The sequence below is a fragment of the Petromyzon marinus genome, chromosome 20 (genome assembly GCF_048934315.1).
Source record: "Petromyzon marinus isolate PM22_M1 ecotype Great Lakes invasive population chromosome 20, UKy_Petmar_22M1.pri1.0, whole genome shotgun sequence".
NCBI lineage: Eukaryota > Metazoa > Chordata > Hyperoartia > Petromyzontiformes > Petromyzontidae > Petromyzon > Petromyzon marinus.
In genome coordinates this window covers 6,612,963-6,631,126 of record NC_133686.1, presented here as the reverse complement: position 1 = coordinate 6,631,126, position 18,164 = coordinate 6,612,963, and the positions used below count along the sequence as shown (strand labels likewise).

General features: G+C 46.4%; 1 protein-coding gene across 12 annotated transcripts in view; it reads right to left on the bottom strand.

Moving 5' to 3' along the window:
* The window catches only part of LOC116944158 (uncharacterized), a 258,499-nt gene that overhangs the window by 169,278 nt on the left and 71,057 nt on the right, over positions 1-18,164 (bottom strand). For 9 of the 12 annotated variants that reach the window (XM_032957638.2, XM_032957643.2, XM_032957644.2 and 6 more), the window contains 2 exons: positions 15,574-15,639; positions 2,771-6,415 (listed from right to left, as the gene is read on the bottom strand). The exons of the other annotated variants lie outside the window; for them this stretch is intronic. In XM_032957638.2, coding sequence (XP_032813529.2) covers positions 6,383-6,415; positions 15,574-15,639 — 99 coding nt within the window. In that variant the 3' untranslated portion in view covers positions 2,771-6,382. Of the gene's footprint in view, positions 1-2,770; positions 6,416-15,573; positions 15,640-18,164 lie in introns of those variants that run through there. 12 annotated transcript variants of the gene reach the window in all.

The following is an 18,164-nucleotide window of genomic DNA, read 5'->3' as shown; positions in this document are numbered from 1 at the left end:
TATATAAAACAATACAAATCCTGCGTCCTTTTACTGGAAAAACCACCTCTGCGGTACAAAAATCTACTCACCTGGTATCGATAATCAAGGGTATTTCCCTGTCCCCAGACGACCTGCTTGTCAGTTTTGATGTAGTTTCCTTATTCACCAAGGTTCCTGTACCTGACACCATCGCAATCATTGAAGACTTGGTTCATCAAGGACTAAACACTGAGGTACCCCCCCTGGTGAGACACTGTTTAACCAATACATACTTCACTTGGAATGGAACTTTCTACAAACAAACTGAGGGCACCCCAATGGGCTCCCCCCTATCTCCGGTTATAGCTAACATTTTCATGGAGAAATTTGAGACTGACGCCATCCAGACTGCCACTCTGCGCCCAACCTTATGGAAGAGGTACGTGGATGACACTTTTGTCATCTGGCCACATGGCCGGCCTGCTCTAGACCAATTCTTCGACGACATAAATTCCATACACCCAGCCATCAGATTTACCATGGAAGTCGAAAAAGATGGCAAGCTACCTTTTTTGGATGTCCTAATAAAAAAGAGACCTGATGGTTCAATGAGCCACTCTGTCTATAGGAAAGCTACCCATACGGATGCTTATCTGAAACCGGATTCCCACCACCATCCATCACAGAATAATTCTCTCATCAAGACTCTGTACCATACAGCCCAATGCATATCCGACCAGGAACACATAGGCAGTGAACTCAAGCACGTACACCAAGCTCTTAAGGCTAATGGTTACTCCGACTATACAATCCGCAAAGCTATCACTCAAACCATGAAGAAGGACCCTCTTGAGGAGCCTTTCAAAACCATCACTTTACCCTACATTGCGGGGATCACAAAAAAGATCTCCAAAATCTTGAATAAACACAAGATCCAGGTCCGTTTCAACACATTACATAAAATCCGTGATCTGGTTCCGTCTGTAAAAGATGTGATTCCGGACATACAGTACCCTGGTGTCTACAAACTAAGTTGCCTCTGTGGTAGTAGTTACATTGGAGAAACCAAACGCCATGTCTCGGACCGCATTCGTGAACACAAAGCAGACCTTAAACACGGTAGGACCAACACCTCGGCCGTGGCAGATCATTGTTATAATTCAGTAGGCTCACATGACATTGACTTTTCCAAGACAGAGGTTCTTTGTAAGCCATCTGGCTACCATGAGAGATTCGTTCATGAGGCTATCCACATATACAAGCACAGAGACAATTTCAACTGAGAAGATGGATTCTGGCTTAGCAATCATTGGAAGGATTTGATAAACCATTTTAGGTCTTAATTGATTGTTCACGCTTACGGTGGCTTTCAGACAGCATACATTAATTTTTCGTCTCCCTCCTCTTTTCAGAACATAGATGGACTAGCCCTTCTAAATAAACTGCCAAATCGCTGCGCGTGGCGCTGACGTTTTTTATAAATAAATAAATACACCGTTTAAAATTAAATAAATTAATGCAAACCGACACACCTGATGACGACCGTTTGTGTTATGGTCGAAACGTCGTGAGAATTTGTATTGTTTTACATATATTTTATTATTTTATTGTTTCCCTTCAACGTGACTTTACCGAAAGAGCTAAGAATATGAGTCAAATGTTTTTTTTTTAAGTGACGGTTTGAGGGCCGCGTTTTTAATCACAGGCGCCTGCCAAGATTCGATTCCATCACCTGAGAGGAACCGCGTCAGTGTTCTGACATGGCACCAGCTCACTAAAGCCACCGGTACGCTACTTTTTATTTTAACCTTTCGCCCGTCGGCGCATGCGTGCGTGTGCCCGCACGCATTTGCTTCAATAAACCTGTTCTTTCAACTAACAAGATACAAAATGAGAAATGTTAGCGATGCTGAGTGCTTGCCCGTATTTATCAAGAATTTTTTCATTTTTTAATCGTCGAGGTAAGGTCAGAGCGCTGACCTGGCACTGCCGAGCTTCTGGGTTCAAATCCAGGTGACCGCTTGTGATTAAACATCACTCTCAAGTATGGCGAGTTAGCAATATGGTTCTTGGCTCGTTCACTTCACCATTGGATTTCAACACTCAATTTGGTTCTGTGCATGATTCGGCTTTATTATATCTGAGAATTAAAGTATTGGTTTCAATGTCACGTCATGAATATTACTCTCATATGCGCAGTGTGAACAAGAAGGGGGATCCTAGACGTGGCTCTGTGATGTCCGCTTCTGTGGGCCGTTCTCTACCATTAAGGGATACGCCGAGCTGCTCAGAATCAGAATATTTATCCCGGAGAAATCCGATGAGCTATGAAGCTCTTTTTCACAGATGTCCAGTAGCAGCAGGTCAGAAAGTTGCAACAACAAACATTACAAAGTATAGGAAAGGTAAGAAAAAAATCAAATAGATAAAGTATAAAATAGATAAATTCCCAAGCTTGAGCAAGGCAGCAAAACACGAACAAAAGCAGTCCCCTTTTTTCTGGCAACAAAACTGAAACCTTTTCACAAGGATTCATGTCTGCATTAACCACAATACCTGCAGTCAAAATGCAAACAAAAAAAATACTATGATAATATATGCATTGTCACATTTGCAAACGCAATTGGATTTGCCAATGTGAGATTCGAATGGATACTTCGTCTTATGACATCAAAAGCACGATCGGCATGCTGGGAAATTGACAAAACACGTAAAGTTCTAATTTCAAATAGGTTATGAACCCTCAACGATGAAATAACACTCCCGATTGCTGCACGCAGAAGATATGCACGACTCCGTCAGATGGCTCTTGCCGAAGTTTCATATCGTTTATTTGTACACTTAACAAGTGGATTTCAACTACAGTCTTCAGGGGCCACCTCAGTCCAGCATTCGACATATGCCTTGCAACAGACAAGAGCAATTTACAAACAGTTCATAATTTACATTTTAACGAGCAGGCGACTAATTTACATCCGAGTGTGAGCGACTGGCGGCTGCGTAAAAAGACTGATGATGATGATCGGTCTCTGAGGACTGAGTGGGGAGGGGTGGTGGTCACGAAACCCCTGAAGTGAAAATCTTAAAAACACTCAATGTCCAGGTGCGATCCCCAAATCTACAAAACAACATTAGTTCCCCCGATGCGATTACCCCTTCCCTGACCCACCCACCGCTGAGAAAATGCATTTCATTAGAAAAATATACAAGGCTTATATAATTAGAGGAATAGCTAAATTAAAATGATACAAAGTAAGCCCTTTGTTAAGCCACTGCTGCATGAAGGTCCCTCCATTCCATTTTGGTCGTTGGGGTTGTTTGACCATACTTCACCAAACTGGTCAATGCGAGTCGGTGAAGGGTAAGGGGCAGGGTGAGGGGTATGGGCCTACTTCAGATATCACTCGTCAATGATGCAACACATGGCCCTCAGAAATGAACTCAGCTTGGTTGCTTCATAAAGCGGTGCGCTAACCACTGCACCACCACTCTCCCCCACGTGCCCCTGCCCCCCTTCCACGAAAGTAATGGAATGAAATAAACACGATGTGTTTTACAATAAATCACTGTAGTCGTGTCTGTAGCCATTGGTTCTGCATTCTTAACCATAGAAATTACTGCCACTGCTCATGTCACCGATGCATGTACTGGTGTCAAACGCTGGAGCAAAGAGCTGGAATCACAGTCCGACGACATGCCCAGTGGTGTGTGTTTGATTCATATAAAAAAAATATACAAATCTAAACTTGTATTGCAATTGTATTACAGTGTTAAAAGCGAAACTATACAAGGTAATAAAAAAGGCAGGAAGGAATAAAAAATATTTTGACAGACGGTGGTTTTGAGGGAGACTGAAATCGTTCGCCCCTGGCAGGATTAATCACACGGAGTGTAAGAGTAATTCTATAGCTCCCCATCGGCAATTAAAAACAAACAGCACAGTACAAACATCTAGAAGTAATTTGGAAATAACAAAGCGCTGTAGGCAGAATGACTAATTATTACATTTTTTTCCTGTTACAAAATTAACTTTGCACGCTTCGCTAAAAGGTGTTAAAATATACGCTACCGATTCGGTGACTAAAACAATGTCTCAGAACACAGTTCTAATTAAACAATAACAGCGTGACCGACCTATATATATTGCGTTTTACTTGTACATCAAGCTCACATCTGACAGAGCACGTGACTAGGCGACAGGGCTCCCACGCATCAAAACCAACACCTTCCGAGGTTGACTTTTTCCACTTGTGATTTAAAAATACTCGACACAATCGTCAAAAAACACCGTGGCCTTAAAAGGAACTACGGTATCTATGTATAATGTATACGCTTTGGGGGCGATGGCATGTCATCATAGCAAATGTGCTATGTACATGTAGAAAGGCCATTTGCCTAGAACGTCGCCTACTTTTCCTTTTAAGGCTACGTTATTTACAAATGCGTGAAGATTTTTTTTTTGTGATTGTGGACCACGGCCATCGCAGCAGCATCACCAAAATTATTTGTTACATTTTACCACCGATTAGCACTGTTGGCTACGTACGGTGCAAAATAAATTCAACAGACATACATTTGATTCGTGCGCCTTTTTTAACCCAGATTTTCCAGAATAATCCCATGTAATAGATGCCAGAAGCCTCTGATTAAAGTATCGTGCATTTGACTATCGTTATTATTATTCCTGAACCCATCTTGTTTGACAATCTGATAAAGACTAACGCCACATTTGTGACGCGCTCGCAAGCAACGTGTTCACTCTGTGACTTCCGAGGATCTATCGACCGTACTATGCCGCCCTGGGGCCTTGACAATTTCACCGCCTTAAAAGTGTAATGTCGTTACCAGAAAAACCTTGAAATAAAAGCGTAACACGTCAAAGTAACACTCACCGAACACTGACGAAGTGAATTTTTGCGTGGGTGCCCCAGCTGTTCAAAATAAAAACGCCGCCAAAGATGGCAACGTCGGTGTCACAAAGAAGCGAGCGGTGAACTTCACCGGGACAATGCCGCGTCCTCCGCACGGCATCCGCGACCAGATGGGTGACCTCGCGACGTCTCCTCTGAAACCCCCCTGCTCGGTGTCTCGTGCGTCACTTAACATGATGATGATTATTATATTCTTAGTTTTTTCGGTAAAGTCACGTTGAAGAGAAACAACAAAATAATAAAATATATATAAAACAATAAAAAATTCTCACGACGTTTCGACCATAACTCAAACGACACACCTGAAGATGACCGTTTGAGTTATGGTCGAAACGTCGTGAGAATTTTTTATTGTTTTATATATATTTTATTATTTTGTTGTTTCTCTTCAACGTGACTTTACCGAAAAAACTAAGAATATGAATTACTGCAGTCACGAAAGCTTTAAATCAAAATGATGATGATTATTGTTATTATCGTTCGTTACGTTTCTGCAGGCCCCTTTTGTCAGTCAGTGCGGGCAAAGGAAAGCGGAGCAGCTGCATGATACTTAGCGGTCAATGTGCACTTGCCATTGAAGGCAGCTTGTACGCTACGCAGCCAGTGAGTTTGATTTCCACAAAGTGGCTCGTCGCTGTAATTTATTTTCAGTGGCAGTCACCAAGGCACAAATACCAAAGCAAAGCCGCCCGTTTGCCGAAAGTGGACAATACAGACCCACCATCACGCACGTGCTGTCAAAAACTGGTGGCATGTCCTATATTTTGAACGGCTGAAGTTACACATGTGATGGTGCATGATGAAGACACGACGACCATGATGTTGATGTATTGTGCGTAAATGGCTGGTAATTGATTTCGAGGCTGCAAACGGTGTGCTTGTGTTGATGGTGATGTAAGCTATTTGCCCTGTAGGAGCATCTGCTATAGTGTTGCACGCTGCAATATAATTTGCTATGGTGCTGTATGTTGCAGCGGTGTAGTGATTCAAATCTGTAAATGACGAGAAAACCAATCAAAACAGAAAATGTAGTGCCGCCCGGAAAACAAACAGATTCAAGAACAAAGAAAATGTGTGAATTGTACGTACCAAGGATCTCACCCTTGTCCAGACCACCAGATTGAGTTGGGTAGTCTGGGTAAAGCTCACAGCTTTTGTACGTGCAATGCTGCATGTCTTTGTGCTTTATTAAACCTCGCAGCGTAGTGGTATTGTTGCTGTGTGTTGTAGTAGTCACGGCATATGCTCCGTGGCAGTGGTGTATGCTGTGGTGCTGCATGTTTCATTGGTATATGCTATGGTGTGCTGAGTATTGTTATAAGCTATGATGCTGCGTACTCGAGTTGTATAAGCTGCTGCGGTGTTGTGTCTGGGTCAGGTGGTGCCAAGATGAGGCAGTGGTGCTGTTGTGTACTGTGGTATCGGTGACGTGGCGTCAAACACAACTCCTTCTGCTCTTTGGAGTTGTGCGGATCGTTGAGTTATTGTGCTCAGGAACTGCTGATGATTTCGTTCGAAGATGCCTGTAACGAGAGACACACACACACGCATACACACGCACAACATGATCCTCTTGTTGATCGTCTCATCTGTGCTGCCGCTCGTTCTCTCCGCGCAGGTGAAGGAAGCGCTGGCTTCGCACTGCACTCTCAGGGTTACTAAATATCGCCGAGCGTGCAGTAGCTTAACGCGCGAGTCACGGGCCCAAGCACACAGGTGGGAAAAAAAACAAGATCCCTTTTGAGATTCCGTGGACCTTGTGGGTCAAGAGCGGACATCAGGAAAATGGCTTCAATGCCCACTTACACATGCGCACACACGCACGCATGCACCCCCGAAGGCAAAGACAAAGATCTACGTGTAGCCTTTAATAGGCCGTTGGGGAAAGTGCTGTGAGCGAGCACCTATGAAGGCCGGCACGGCAGACGAAGGGATGGGTGGCCAACCCCACGGCCGACCGCCTTTGTGTCTCCCGAGTGGCGATGATTTTACACACTGCACCAGGCGCTCAGTTGAGGCCGAGTCGTCCTTACACACAAGCGCATTCGCGTTCTTATCAATGCACCCTCACAAACACGTCTCACACACAATTATATGTGCACATTTATAGTACGTATGCACAAGGAAGTAGTCGCGTGTGGCTAGTAGCACGCCCAGCCACCAATGCCTCCCCCGGTGCTTCTCTCGTATGTTGGAAAGAGCTTGCAATGGGACGTCTAGTTTGGCGATCCACTCAATGGCTTCCCGAGATACTGAGTGGAGAAACGAAGCTAGCCTTCCGCAACAGATCTCAGTGGGCAGGTCGATGCGGTCGATACCTTTCAGGGTCTGGGACTCGTGGCCACAGTCACACTTGGGTGCGGGGGGGGGGGGTAGTCACATCCATCATCGTCCCCTCTACACTGAACTATACTCAACTCTTTTTATATTTCACCAGGTAAGGCCCACTGAGCTATAGCTGAAGCGACCTGGCCACAAATGATAGATCAGCAAAAGTGGCTTATCGTGTGGAAATGTACAGCAGCCAAATACTCTTGAACACGTGATCTCGATTCTTAATGTGGAAAAAAAAAAACCGGAGGACCCAGATAAAAATCCACAAGAACACAGGGAGAGAGACATGCAAACTGCAAATACACAGGCGTCAGGGTCGGGATCGAACCCACGACCTCATGCACACCAGGAGAGGCAGTTAACATCTCGCCACAAATGGCGTCCTGGTGCACTCTTGAAACAGGGCGGGCGCGTCATGGTCCGTGTCCTGTCGTGCGGGTTCGGACGAGTACCGTCCACTGTCTTCGAGGGGGGTCAAAGCCAGTGACCTCTGCTGCTGGGTCAGTGACGAGGCGTCGGCTCTCTATGCCGCGTGCGTCCCACGATTCCGTCCATCAGAATGATGGCTCGGTGCCATCTGCGTGGACAGCGGCTGCTGCTTCGTGAGAAGGCTGGCGTGATTTTAAGCACTTTCGTGGTGGGGGTTTTCAAGTCTTCATTGGTGGGGACTTTGGAGTCGTTGAAAGACTGCATCAGGTACTCATTTAAGACTGCGTTAACTGAGAGGAGGCCTGATCTTTGATTAAGATAATCAAAGCTGTTGTTGGCTATGGCCAGGAATAAAACCCAGGTCACTAAGTTCCTTGCGCATACAAACAAACGCGCTTGTCCGCCCCCACATCCCAGCTTGCTCATGCTATGACAGTCAAACATGCATGTTACATGCGCACACACACACACACACGTGGGCTGCACCGTTCAACGCAAGCCACGGGTTGGTGCGCAGTGTCTGGCAATACTCAAGGTAAGCACTGTTGTATAAGAGGAGGTGAATCTGAAATCATTGTACTCTAGTCATATTGATTGCCAGAGCATGCAAATTAGTGACTTAAAGCTTTCATGACTGCAGTAATTCATACTCTTTGGGTCTTTCGGTAAAGTCACGTAGATAGAAAAATAATAAAATAATAAAACATATTTCTACCTGCCTCAGCAGTCCGCCTGCCGTATTTTTTCACCTGAATACGATCGCTTGTGTTGCAATCGAACCGTCGTGATTTTTGTATTGTATTATTTTTCACTTGCCACCTTCTGGCCCACATCATTTTCCTGTTGTCTCTCCACATGACCGAACCACACACACAGCCTTTTCTCTCTCTCTCATCTTCTCTGTGACTTCTACCACCTTGAGTCTTCCTCTCACTTCTTCATTTATCACCCACCGTGTCCTTCCTTGTTAAACCCAACATCCACCGCAACATCATCTCTCGATTTAAAGCTTTCGTGACTGCAATGATTCATCTTCTTTGGTTCTTTCGGTAAAGTCACGTAGAATGAGAATAAAATAATAAATTGATCAAATAAAATAACACAATAATATTCTCACGACGTTTCGGCCACAACACAAGCGGCCTTCATCAGGTGAAGGGACGAGACTGTCTGGAGGACAGCGCTGGAGTGAACAAAGCCACGCTCAGTTCGCGACCTTTAAACAGTCTCGTCCCTTCACCTGATGAAGGCCGCTTGTGTTGTGGCCGAAACGTCGTGAGAATATTATTGTGTTATTTTATTTGATCAATTTATTATTTTATTCTCATTCTACGTGACTTTACCGAAAGAACCAAAGAAGATCCTCATCTCTGTTACAGTCATAGCTTGGTCCTCCCTCTTTCTTGTGCCCCAGCACTCGGCCCCATACAACAGCACCGGCCTCAGAAACGTCGACTATTATATATATTAGTTTCTCTCAAGGCCACAATGGTATCGACAGACGTTTTGAGGTTGTTTTGCTTGAACACCACTGTGTTGTAGCAATGTTAATAGCACTGTTTTATGGGATTATGGAGTACACAGGACATTTCAGGCGAGGTTAATGACTAATAAAATAAAACAAAATTTTATTTTATTTTTCTACCTACGTGACTTTACCGAAAGAACCAAAGAGTATGGATTCCTGCAGTCACGAAAGCTTCAAATCAAGATTGGTGAATGACTAACTCAAGGTATTAAAAACATCCCCCAAAAAACAAAAAAGTTATTGTTTCCGTCACTTTATATACTGAACATCTGAATGTATAAATAGAACATCTAAAAGACACGTACACTTAAGCCAATGACCAAACTGCTTAGGATGCCCAAGGATCTCGTAAGATCGCGGAAGCTAAGCAGAGCTTGGACGAGTGACCACCACGAACGCCTGGTTGTATGTAAGAGGCTGCTGCAGGGATGTGCTAAGTGGTGGTCAGCAGAGAGTACACTAAAAAAAAACATACACTGCTGTTCCTTACTTGTGTAGAGGTGTTACGGGAGGGTGACACGTGGTTGTAGGGCGGTGGCCACAACCACGTCCGCTACGGCCACCACCCTGGGGGGCTGTGGGGGACACTGTGATCCCTCTCAGCCCCGCCCCTAAGTGAGGGACAGTATAAAAGGTGGGACCCGGAGAGCTGAGGGGCAGTTCGACTCAAGCAAGACGACAAGCCAGTGAAGAAAGAAGATCAACTAGCCAGGCCCTGGAACTCCTCTGGCCCGCTGTCCTTTTGAGGGCCAGGCAAAGCAAGCCAGGGTGCGACACCAGAGCCACGAGGCCCCATGTCCTTCTGAGGGCTGGACTCGTGTGGCTGGTGATCGGGACCTGCGCCGAAGCTGGGTCAGGTCAGATAGCCTCCTGAGAGAGGACCAGGATAGAGGGAACCAGGGAGCTGGCATGGGCTAAAGCTCGGGGAACGTTCCCTCTGTAGAGTACGGGTGAAGAGGCGCGTTACCTCTTCAAGTATCAGATTCGCCCCTGTAATTGAAGTGTTTGTAATAAATACGTGTTGCCTCCAAAGAACAGTCTCCGACGTCAATAAGGCCACTACACTTGTATGATCCCGCGTCTCTTCTCCCCGCCTTCGCCAACCCACACTGACCAGCGTGGTCAAAGCGCATAAACCCCACGGCCCGCACGGAGTGGGGAGGACCTCATCCAGCGGTGGAGTGACAAAAAGGGTCTGAACGTGTACTTTCATCTCAGCACACTGAGCTACAGAGGTCAGCCACCGAGGATTCGATTTGGCGTCTCGCTCGACGAGTTGCGGGTCTCCCCTAGGTTGACTCGACCTAAGATATAATACCGAACGTAGCTGCATGTCACAAACGTCAAGACCAGTGCAAGGTCGGCGAGGCATGATGCCGAAGGCTGCTTCACTTCCTCGTGTGCTGTGCTCGCCATGATATAGGCACTCGCTAACACCTTGCCAAAATGATTCATACTTCTATTCATCATAGTCGCTCCCTGTTCAAGTCCAGGTCTCAAGACATTCCTCTTTTCTTCCTCTGCCTACGACTGCCTGCCTCTCGCTCTCTCGCCATTTCATCTTGAGTCGCGGTCGCATTTAAACGCTATGCACATCAACATTTGAATTGCAGATTGTTATAAATGCAACGGTTGCAGAAGCTATTTTTCCCAAGGGTTACACTTGCAATTATGTGTAGCGAGTAATCAAGAACATGTTTCAAACACAGTGGATGGGACATTGTAAGTTTGAAACGGGGCAAAAAAAACTGCACCAGATAGCCAGTCTGATGCCTTTTAAAAGGTGGCCTTTAATAATGAGGCCTTTGGCAGAGAAAGGCCTCATTTTTATGTGAGTGCTATTGAACTCTGGTGACAAACCACTCAGACACCCGACTACATCAAATAACATAATGATCGCACCTGGGAGAGGCACTCAGGCATGCCAGCATGGTTCGACAGAGGAGAGAAAGTAGAATTAGGCCGAGCCGTCTTGGGGCCGACAGGTGGGAGCTGTGTTAAGGCTTTTATATTTTCTCTGGCTGACAGTGAGTGCTAGACTGTGCGTGCGGTGAGTGGTGAGCACACTAAGTGTGAGTGCGAGAGTGTGTGTGTGTGTGTGGGCGGTGAGTGACTATGTTACACGATTTTTGTTCCTGGGTAGTAAGTGCTATTTTCTAATTGCTTATGCCTCAAAAGTATAGAAAATGGCTTTTATTATTCCCCACGAACTTTTGCTTTGTGTGACCAGGACTTTACGTGAAGGAATGACACATGCACACCACGTTTTCTCATTGAAAATAGGTAAATGTCAAAATATCACCGTCCTGGTCACAAAAGCAAAGTTTGTGGGGAATAATAGCCATTTTCTCTACTTTTGAGGCATAAGCAATTGGAAAATAACACTACCCAGGAACAAAAAACATGTTTTTTGTTACGCAGTTATCGCATTGGTTTGACAATGAGTGCTAGAGTGTGTATGTGTGTGTGCCTTTGGTGAGTGGTAAACGCATTGGGGTGACTGAGCGCTGCTGGAGTGTGTGCGTAGGGGAGCAGTGGGTGTAGTGGTTAGCACACTTTGATGATAATAAAAAAAAATCAGCTCAGCCTCAATTAAGCCAACTGGCGTAGAGCGTTGACATCTGCACTGGGAAGACAAAGGCGGTTGGGCGTGGTGCTGGCTGTACTCCCCCCCTCCCATCCCCCCCCCTACCCCCACCCATTTTCTCTGTGGCCAACCTTCACAAGAGCTCGCAAACATAATTTGCCCCAACAGTCTAATAAGGATAGATCTTCGTGTCAGTGAGTGTGTCCGTGCACGTACGGTCACATTCATAGGAACTCTGGTTGGCCAGCATTCCTGCACATTGACTAAGTACAACCCACATTGCAAAACGACGGCGAGCTAATTTATAGATACTTTTTTTAATATACTGTATTTACACGGCGCAGAGAACAGGTTTATCGTCAGACGCATGTTAGCACGTTTACACTTTGTGCATGGGAAAACGAGCACGGACATAACGAAACCACTCTTTAAGCGTAACATTCTAATGCGAAGTGTTATAGTGCCAATAAATTGCTGCGTTTTTATGCAATTATAGCGCAGCCAAACAAGAATGAAAACTGAATACAGATGAACAAAGATACACATACACGCGCTTATTAAAGCAAGCGTGTTAATACTTATTTACTTTAACAGCAAAAAAAAAACCCGCTATAATTTTAAATATTCATTTAAAGTCGCCTCTAATAGCTCCGTATTATATACACCTGCAATTGCAGAGGTAGTCAATTCGAGTCTATCTCCCGGTGCTGCCGTTGGGACAAATATATAAAGGCATCACCCCAAGACCAGGACCATGTCTCTGTCCACCCAGCAGTGTTTAAGTCGATGGACGGGTCATGCGCGGTGGGGGTAAAGTGTGGGTAAACTCCCCACCTCTCGCCAAGACATTTGGCCGACGTGGACGAGTAAGCCACACGACTCCCTCGAGGGGCCCTCTCCAGCTCCGTTTAACAGAGGGCCCCTCGACCGGTAATAGGGCTAGCGAGTACCTTGACCCTTTTTTTTTTATTCAACCAGATGTAAACGCAATCACATTTGTCTTGTGTGAGCCCTGATGTGGAATCAGGGTCGAGCGCGGACGGGCGGGTTCACACTCACACTCGTGTGAAATTGCAAATGACTGCTCGAGACAGTACGTAACGGGCAGAGTGTTGGGATAAATCACTTGTTCCGCGGCTCAAGATATTTCAGGTTGTTATCGAGATATAATTACTCGTGGTGTTTGCATGTGCGCGCTTTATTATTATTATTGTTGTTGTTGTGTTTACACACGCAAGCTCGGAACTGATGTGCACGCGCACACGCAACCACGCACGCACAACAAACATCTCCCGTATAGCCTTAACAGACTTTAGGGGCAAGTGCTGTTAGCGAGCACCTATGAAGGCCAGAACGGCACACGAGGGGGTGGGTGGCCAGCACCACGCCCCACCACCTTTGTCTCCCCAGTGGCGATGTCTACACACCGCACCAGGTACTCATTTGAGGCTGAGTCGACCTAGGGGAGGCCCAGGACCGGTTCAGATAATCGTCACTGGTGTTGGCCGTGAGCGGGAATCGAACCCGGGTCGCCAGCTTCATAGCGCAGCTCGCTAACCGCTACACTACCGCTCCCACGCGTGCACATACACACACGCACAGTTACAGCCTCGATTTCTTTAGTACATAAACGCACACGTGCATACGTATATAACTCACCACATGTACACGGTCTCATTATCACGGGCGAGTGTGGCAGAATTGCCGGCGCACTTGGCTAACTGGCGGCTACCTGGGTTCGATTCCCAGCCACAGGCCAACATCGGTGGCCAAGTGATGCTGAACCGGTCCTGGGCCCGCACACTGCACCAGTGCCACGGTGGCAAGATGTTAACTACCTTGCGTGGTATACAGGAGGTCGTGGGTTCAATCTCAACCCAGACGCCTGTATATTTGGAGTTTTGCATGTCTCTCTCCCCGTGGTCGTGTGGATATTTCTCCGGTTCAGCCAGTTTTTCTCCTCCAAATTTAGAAATATGCATTTAGGGTATTTGACTGCTATAAATTTCCACGTAAGTCACTTCATTGAGCTATCATTTGTGGCCAGGTCGCTTCTGAAAAAGAGCTGGATAGCTCAGTGGGCCTTAGCTGGTAAAATACAAACTATATAGTTTTAAAATAGTTTTAAAATAGTTTAGTTGAACGATGACTGACACTGTGTGGGACTGACACTGTGTGGGAAGGCCAGCAGCCAGTAGTGGAGTGACAGGAGGCTCTAAAAAAATGTTGTATTATTAAACGAGCACAGATGTACACGCTGCACATTGGCTGTAATTTATAACTGTCAAAACTCCTGCGCTATCAACATTTGTCAACTTTTCAATGCCACCATATTTAATGGGTTCACATATCCAGACAGCAAATTGCTTATCTGTAATGAGAGCGCCTCTCTTTCTGTTCTGTTAAGGCATCACTCTGCCTATCGACATATCTGAAAAGCATTAGTTGTGTCAACAAATTCGATACAGAGTGCAGGCTCGAAGATTATGCAGGGAACAAAAAACCGCAGCGTCTTACAAATTACCAAGGGTCAGAGGCTTCTTAATGGAGCCACAGCTGAGAACTGTGTAAGTAATGCCGCCCTATAGCCGATCAGCGGACAAAGCCTTGGTAGAATGATGCCGGTTAAATAGTAAGAGTGATGCAGGGACAAATGATGTACGGCATTAGCTTCATCCGCAGCTAATGTTGGAGGGCTAACGATTACTCTCGCACTAATACAGGTGAGTTGATTACTTGGGATTACATTACGGATTACAAGCAGGGATATGCAGTCCAATATCATCTCTATCCACTGCTGTCTACTTTGCCGTGTCTCATTGTGCCCTCAAGGCAAGTGGACAGTCAGTCCTCTGCAATCATGATGTACGGATCATTATGCCGAACGTAATCTCCAAAATAGCAATCCCTTTACAGCAAGGCTGTAATCTTATTGGAGCCTGTAATTTTCACTCCACTGCCCCTCCATGCACTCCCGGGCCCAGCAATTCAGGCTATCGAAGCACCCAGCCAAACTTCACCTACTGGGAAGTCGCTCATTCACTTCTTCTTCTTCTTCTGCCCCCGCTGTCTGGAACTCCGTTGCCACAGCCATCCCTGCTGTCAACTCCCAGCCCCTGCTCTCCCCCCACCCGATATGACTGACTGCCTCTTTCCATTAAATGAATACGCCAAATGTGTCTGTGCAGGACTGCTTGTTGTGTTTAGTTTGTTGTCCTTCTCCCGCACCTCCGATTGGCACGGTTGGCTACGTACGGTGCGAAAAAATTTCAACATACATACGGCATCTCTAGTTGCGGTGGCATTTAGACGCTATTTGAATCCAACCTGTAATTTAAAAGTGTAACGAATGCCATAGTTGTAGTTGCTTGTCTTAAGCAATTCCCTTCCGGTGATGTTTTGCTAGTTATTCACAGATATCAAACAGCGTGGATGGGACGCAGTCTTTGAAGAAAAATATTAATTCACTGATTATTCTGTGGAACTGCGATGGCAGTGGTAAACAAGCACAAATAACAACAACAAAATCAACACATTCGTCAATAACACTATGGCCTTAAAAGGAAAATAGTATATAACGGTCGACTTTTCAGGGGAAATTGCTCTTCTTCACAACGCAGAGTAGGCCGAGTGAGGTAACGTGAGCAATGCAGAGAAAATAAAACGAAAAACTGACACTGACGTGTACTTTTGTGAAGATTTTGAAACGTTGCCTGTGAGGTCGCCTAATTTGTGAAACTCGCCCTCATGGCTGGGCCGATCGCTCCTCTGTGACCGTGGCCGCTATCGGACCGCTTACTCACATCTCCGTTGCCGATGAGTTCACCGTTGCCTCCAAACACCTCCTGTCTCTTCTCTTTCCTCTTGTTCTGCACGGAAAAAGGTCAGCGCGCCACACGTCACACACACACACACACACGCGCACGCACGGTCAGATTAAGAGCAATGAAACACGAATCCTTTATTCACCCTTGCGGAAGCCACGTTGAGTCTCAAAACATTTGCATGGTTAACTTCACCATATACACCAAAAAAATCCTCGTAATTCGGAAGAGATTAAAAAAAAAACGTCGGTTCACTTAAATCACGTTCACAACAAAACAAAAAAACACCTTGATAGTTGCGGCTGACCCGATGGAGCGTGCCGTCGATCGTAATTAAAGGGATACAAATCGGTACGTGGCCGCACATGACACCTGCATGGCATTTCCGCAGCGAGCAGCACGCGCTAATTACCCACAATTAAGGGGTAATTGCAGGCACTTCTTTGCTATCAAATGGACCATCGCTAATCTGCGTAAACCACCAATCCACAAGAGGTTCGGATCCAATTACAGTAATTCATATTTGTGGTCGCTGGATTAATTAATTTATTATTGTTGTTGTCTCTGTAAAGCCAGCGTGGAGGGGTTGGCGCAGTCGTTTAGCGCACCGTGCTCTAAACCCCCGCAAACACTGAGTTCCCTTTCCAAGCGCGGCTGACATCGTTGCTGAGCGATTATCTGAACCGGTCCTTCCTTCGAGCCACGCTGACAAGCGTCGACTGCAGTTTGGTCCAACAACCCCCGTGGCTGACAAGACAGCATGGGGAGGCCTTCAAACAGCAGTGGATTGGCAAGCAAAGCCAGCGTTAGAATTAACCGTTGCATCTTTTTTTCATGGTGACGGAGGGTGGGTAATGTGTGGGTAACTCCACGCCCTCCGACCTGTTTGACCGGCTTTGACGCACAGGTTAAATGCCCACCGCAGAACGAGTTTGTAGTGTGAGCCATGAACGCGAGCACCGGCGTATAGAAACGACCTTTACATTTTAGCCCAACGTAAACACTCTGGTGCCGAGTCTAACCGTGCACTCCGCTGTGTATCCGTCATCGGAGGTAATATCATCTGTTATTTTTGCAACGGCAATAAATTGCATTCCTGGTGGTCCAGTGGGGTGTCGACCATGCGTGAAGAACTCGCGTGCTGCTAACTGTCGCACGAGTGGGATTTCCTTCACAAGTCACAGCGATTTCCGACTTTGGATGAGCAATTCAGACGATGCTCATCTCCAGTTAACAGCCTGTGGTGGAAATTCTCCATTCCCATGGCAGAGGTGAGTCTATCCAGACTATCCATAGGATAACCACCATTGACTTTGCCACAAAGTGGTACTCATTTTATGGACCCCAGAGAGACGATGGGCCGAGTCAACACCAACCAGGGTTTGAACTCGCAGACCATGACCTTTGCACTCTGTTGCTGCACCAGCGCAGCCAGATCTATGTTTTAGTTGCTGAGTGCATGCCCAAAGGCTTCAAATGCTAAGCGACTAGCAACAAATAGCACTGTAAGAGTTGGAGTCGACACGAATTACGATGTTCCTAGGCTTGAGCTTGGTGAAAAGCGTTGGGTTCAGAGACGATGGGAGGGAATTACAAAGTTGAGCGAAGAATCAAGAGGGAGAAGTGTTTGACATATATACAAAGCCAAGGACAAAGATCCCCTGTGTAGCCTTAAATCATTAGTGAGCACCTAAGAAGGCCGACACGGCACACGAGGGGGTGAGTGGCCGGGAACACGCCTGGCCGCCTTTGTTTCCACATAGGCGATGTTTACACATCACACCGGGTGCCCATTTGAGGCTGAGAGGGCCAGGACTGGTTCAGATAATCATCACTGGTGTTGGCCATGTGCGCAGCGCAAAGCACTGCACCATTGCTCCCCACTTGACATATATACACGCGCGCAAACACTAAACCTGCATAAAATTATTAAATGCTGCTCATTAAATTGCAAGAAATGTGAAACCAAATAGACCAAGTATATCAATACGGCAGAGTAAAATTCGTTTTTGCTTGAGTCCAGGCACGCCGCGTCCAAGGTTCACGAAACACATTTAACTTCTGACTAAGGATGGCATTATGCGGCTCATTGCAGATATTCCCCGGTGAAACGAGTCACTTCATTTGGCTGTCGTCTGCATCTGTGCTTCTTCACCTGTGGTTTATCGAAACACCTTGCGTGGTCCAAGCTTCGTGTGTCGTTTGTGTCTATGGGTGGTGGCGCAGCGGTCGGCGCGCTGTGATGCTATCCCGGCGACCCGAGTTCGATTCCCGTTCGCGGCCAACGCCGGTGACGATTATATGAACCACCCTGCGCCTCCCCTAGGATGACTCAGCCGCAGATGAGTACCCGGTTGCGATGTGTAAACATCGGCACTAGGGAGACAAAGGCGGCTGAGCGTGGTGCTGTCCATCCCCCCCCCCCCCCCCTCGTGTGCCGTGGCAGCCTTCATCAGTGCTCGCTAACAGCACTTTCCCCAACAGTCTGTTTAAGGCTTCATGGGGGATATTTGTCTTCATCTTATACGTACATATTTCATGTTTGGCACGCTGCACTTCGTGGATTTAAA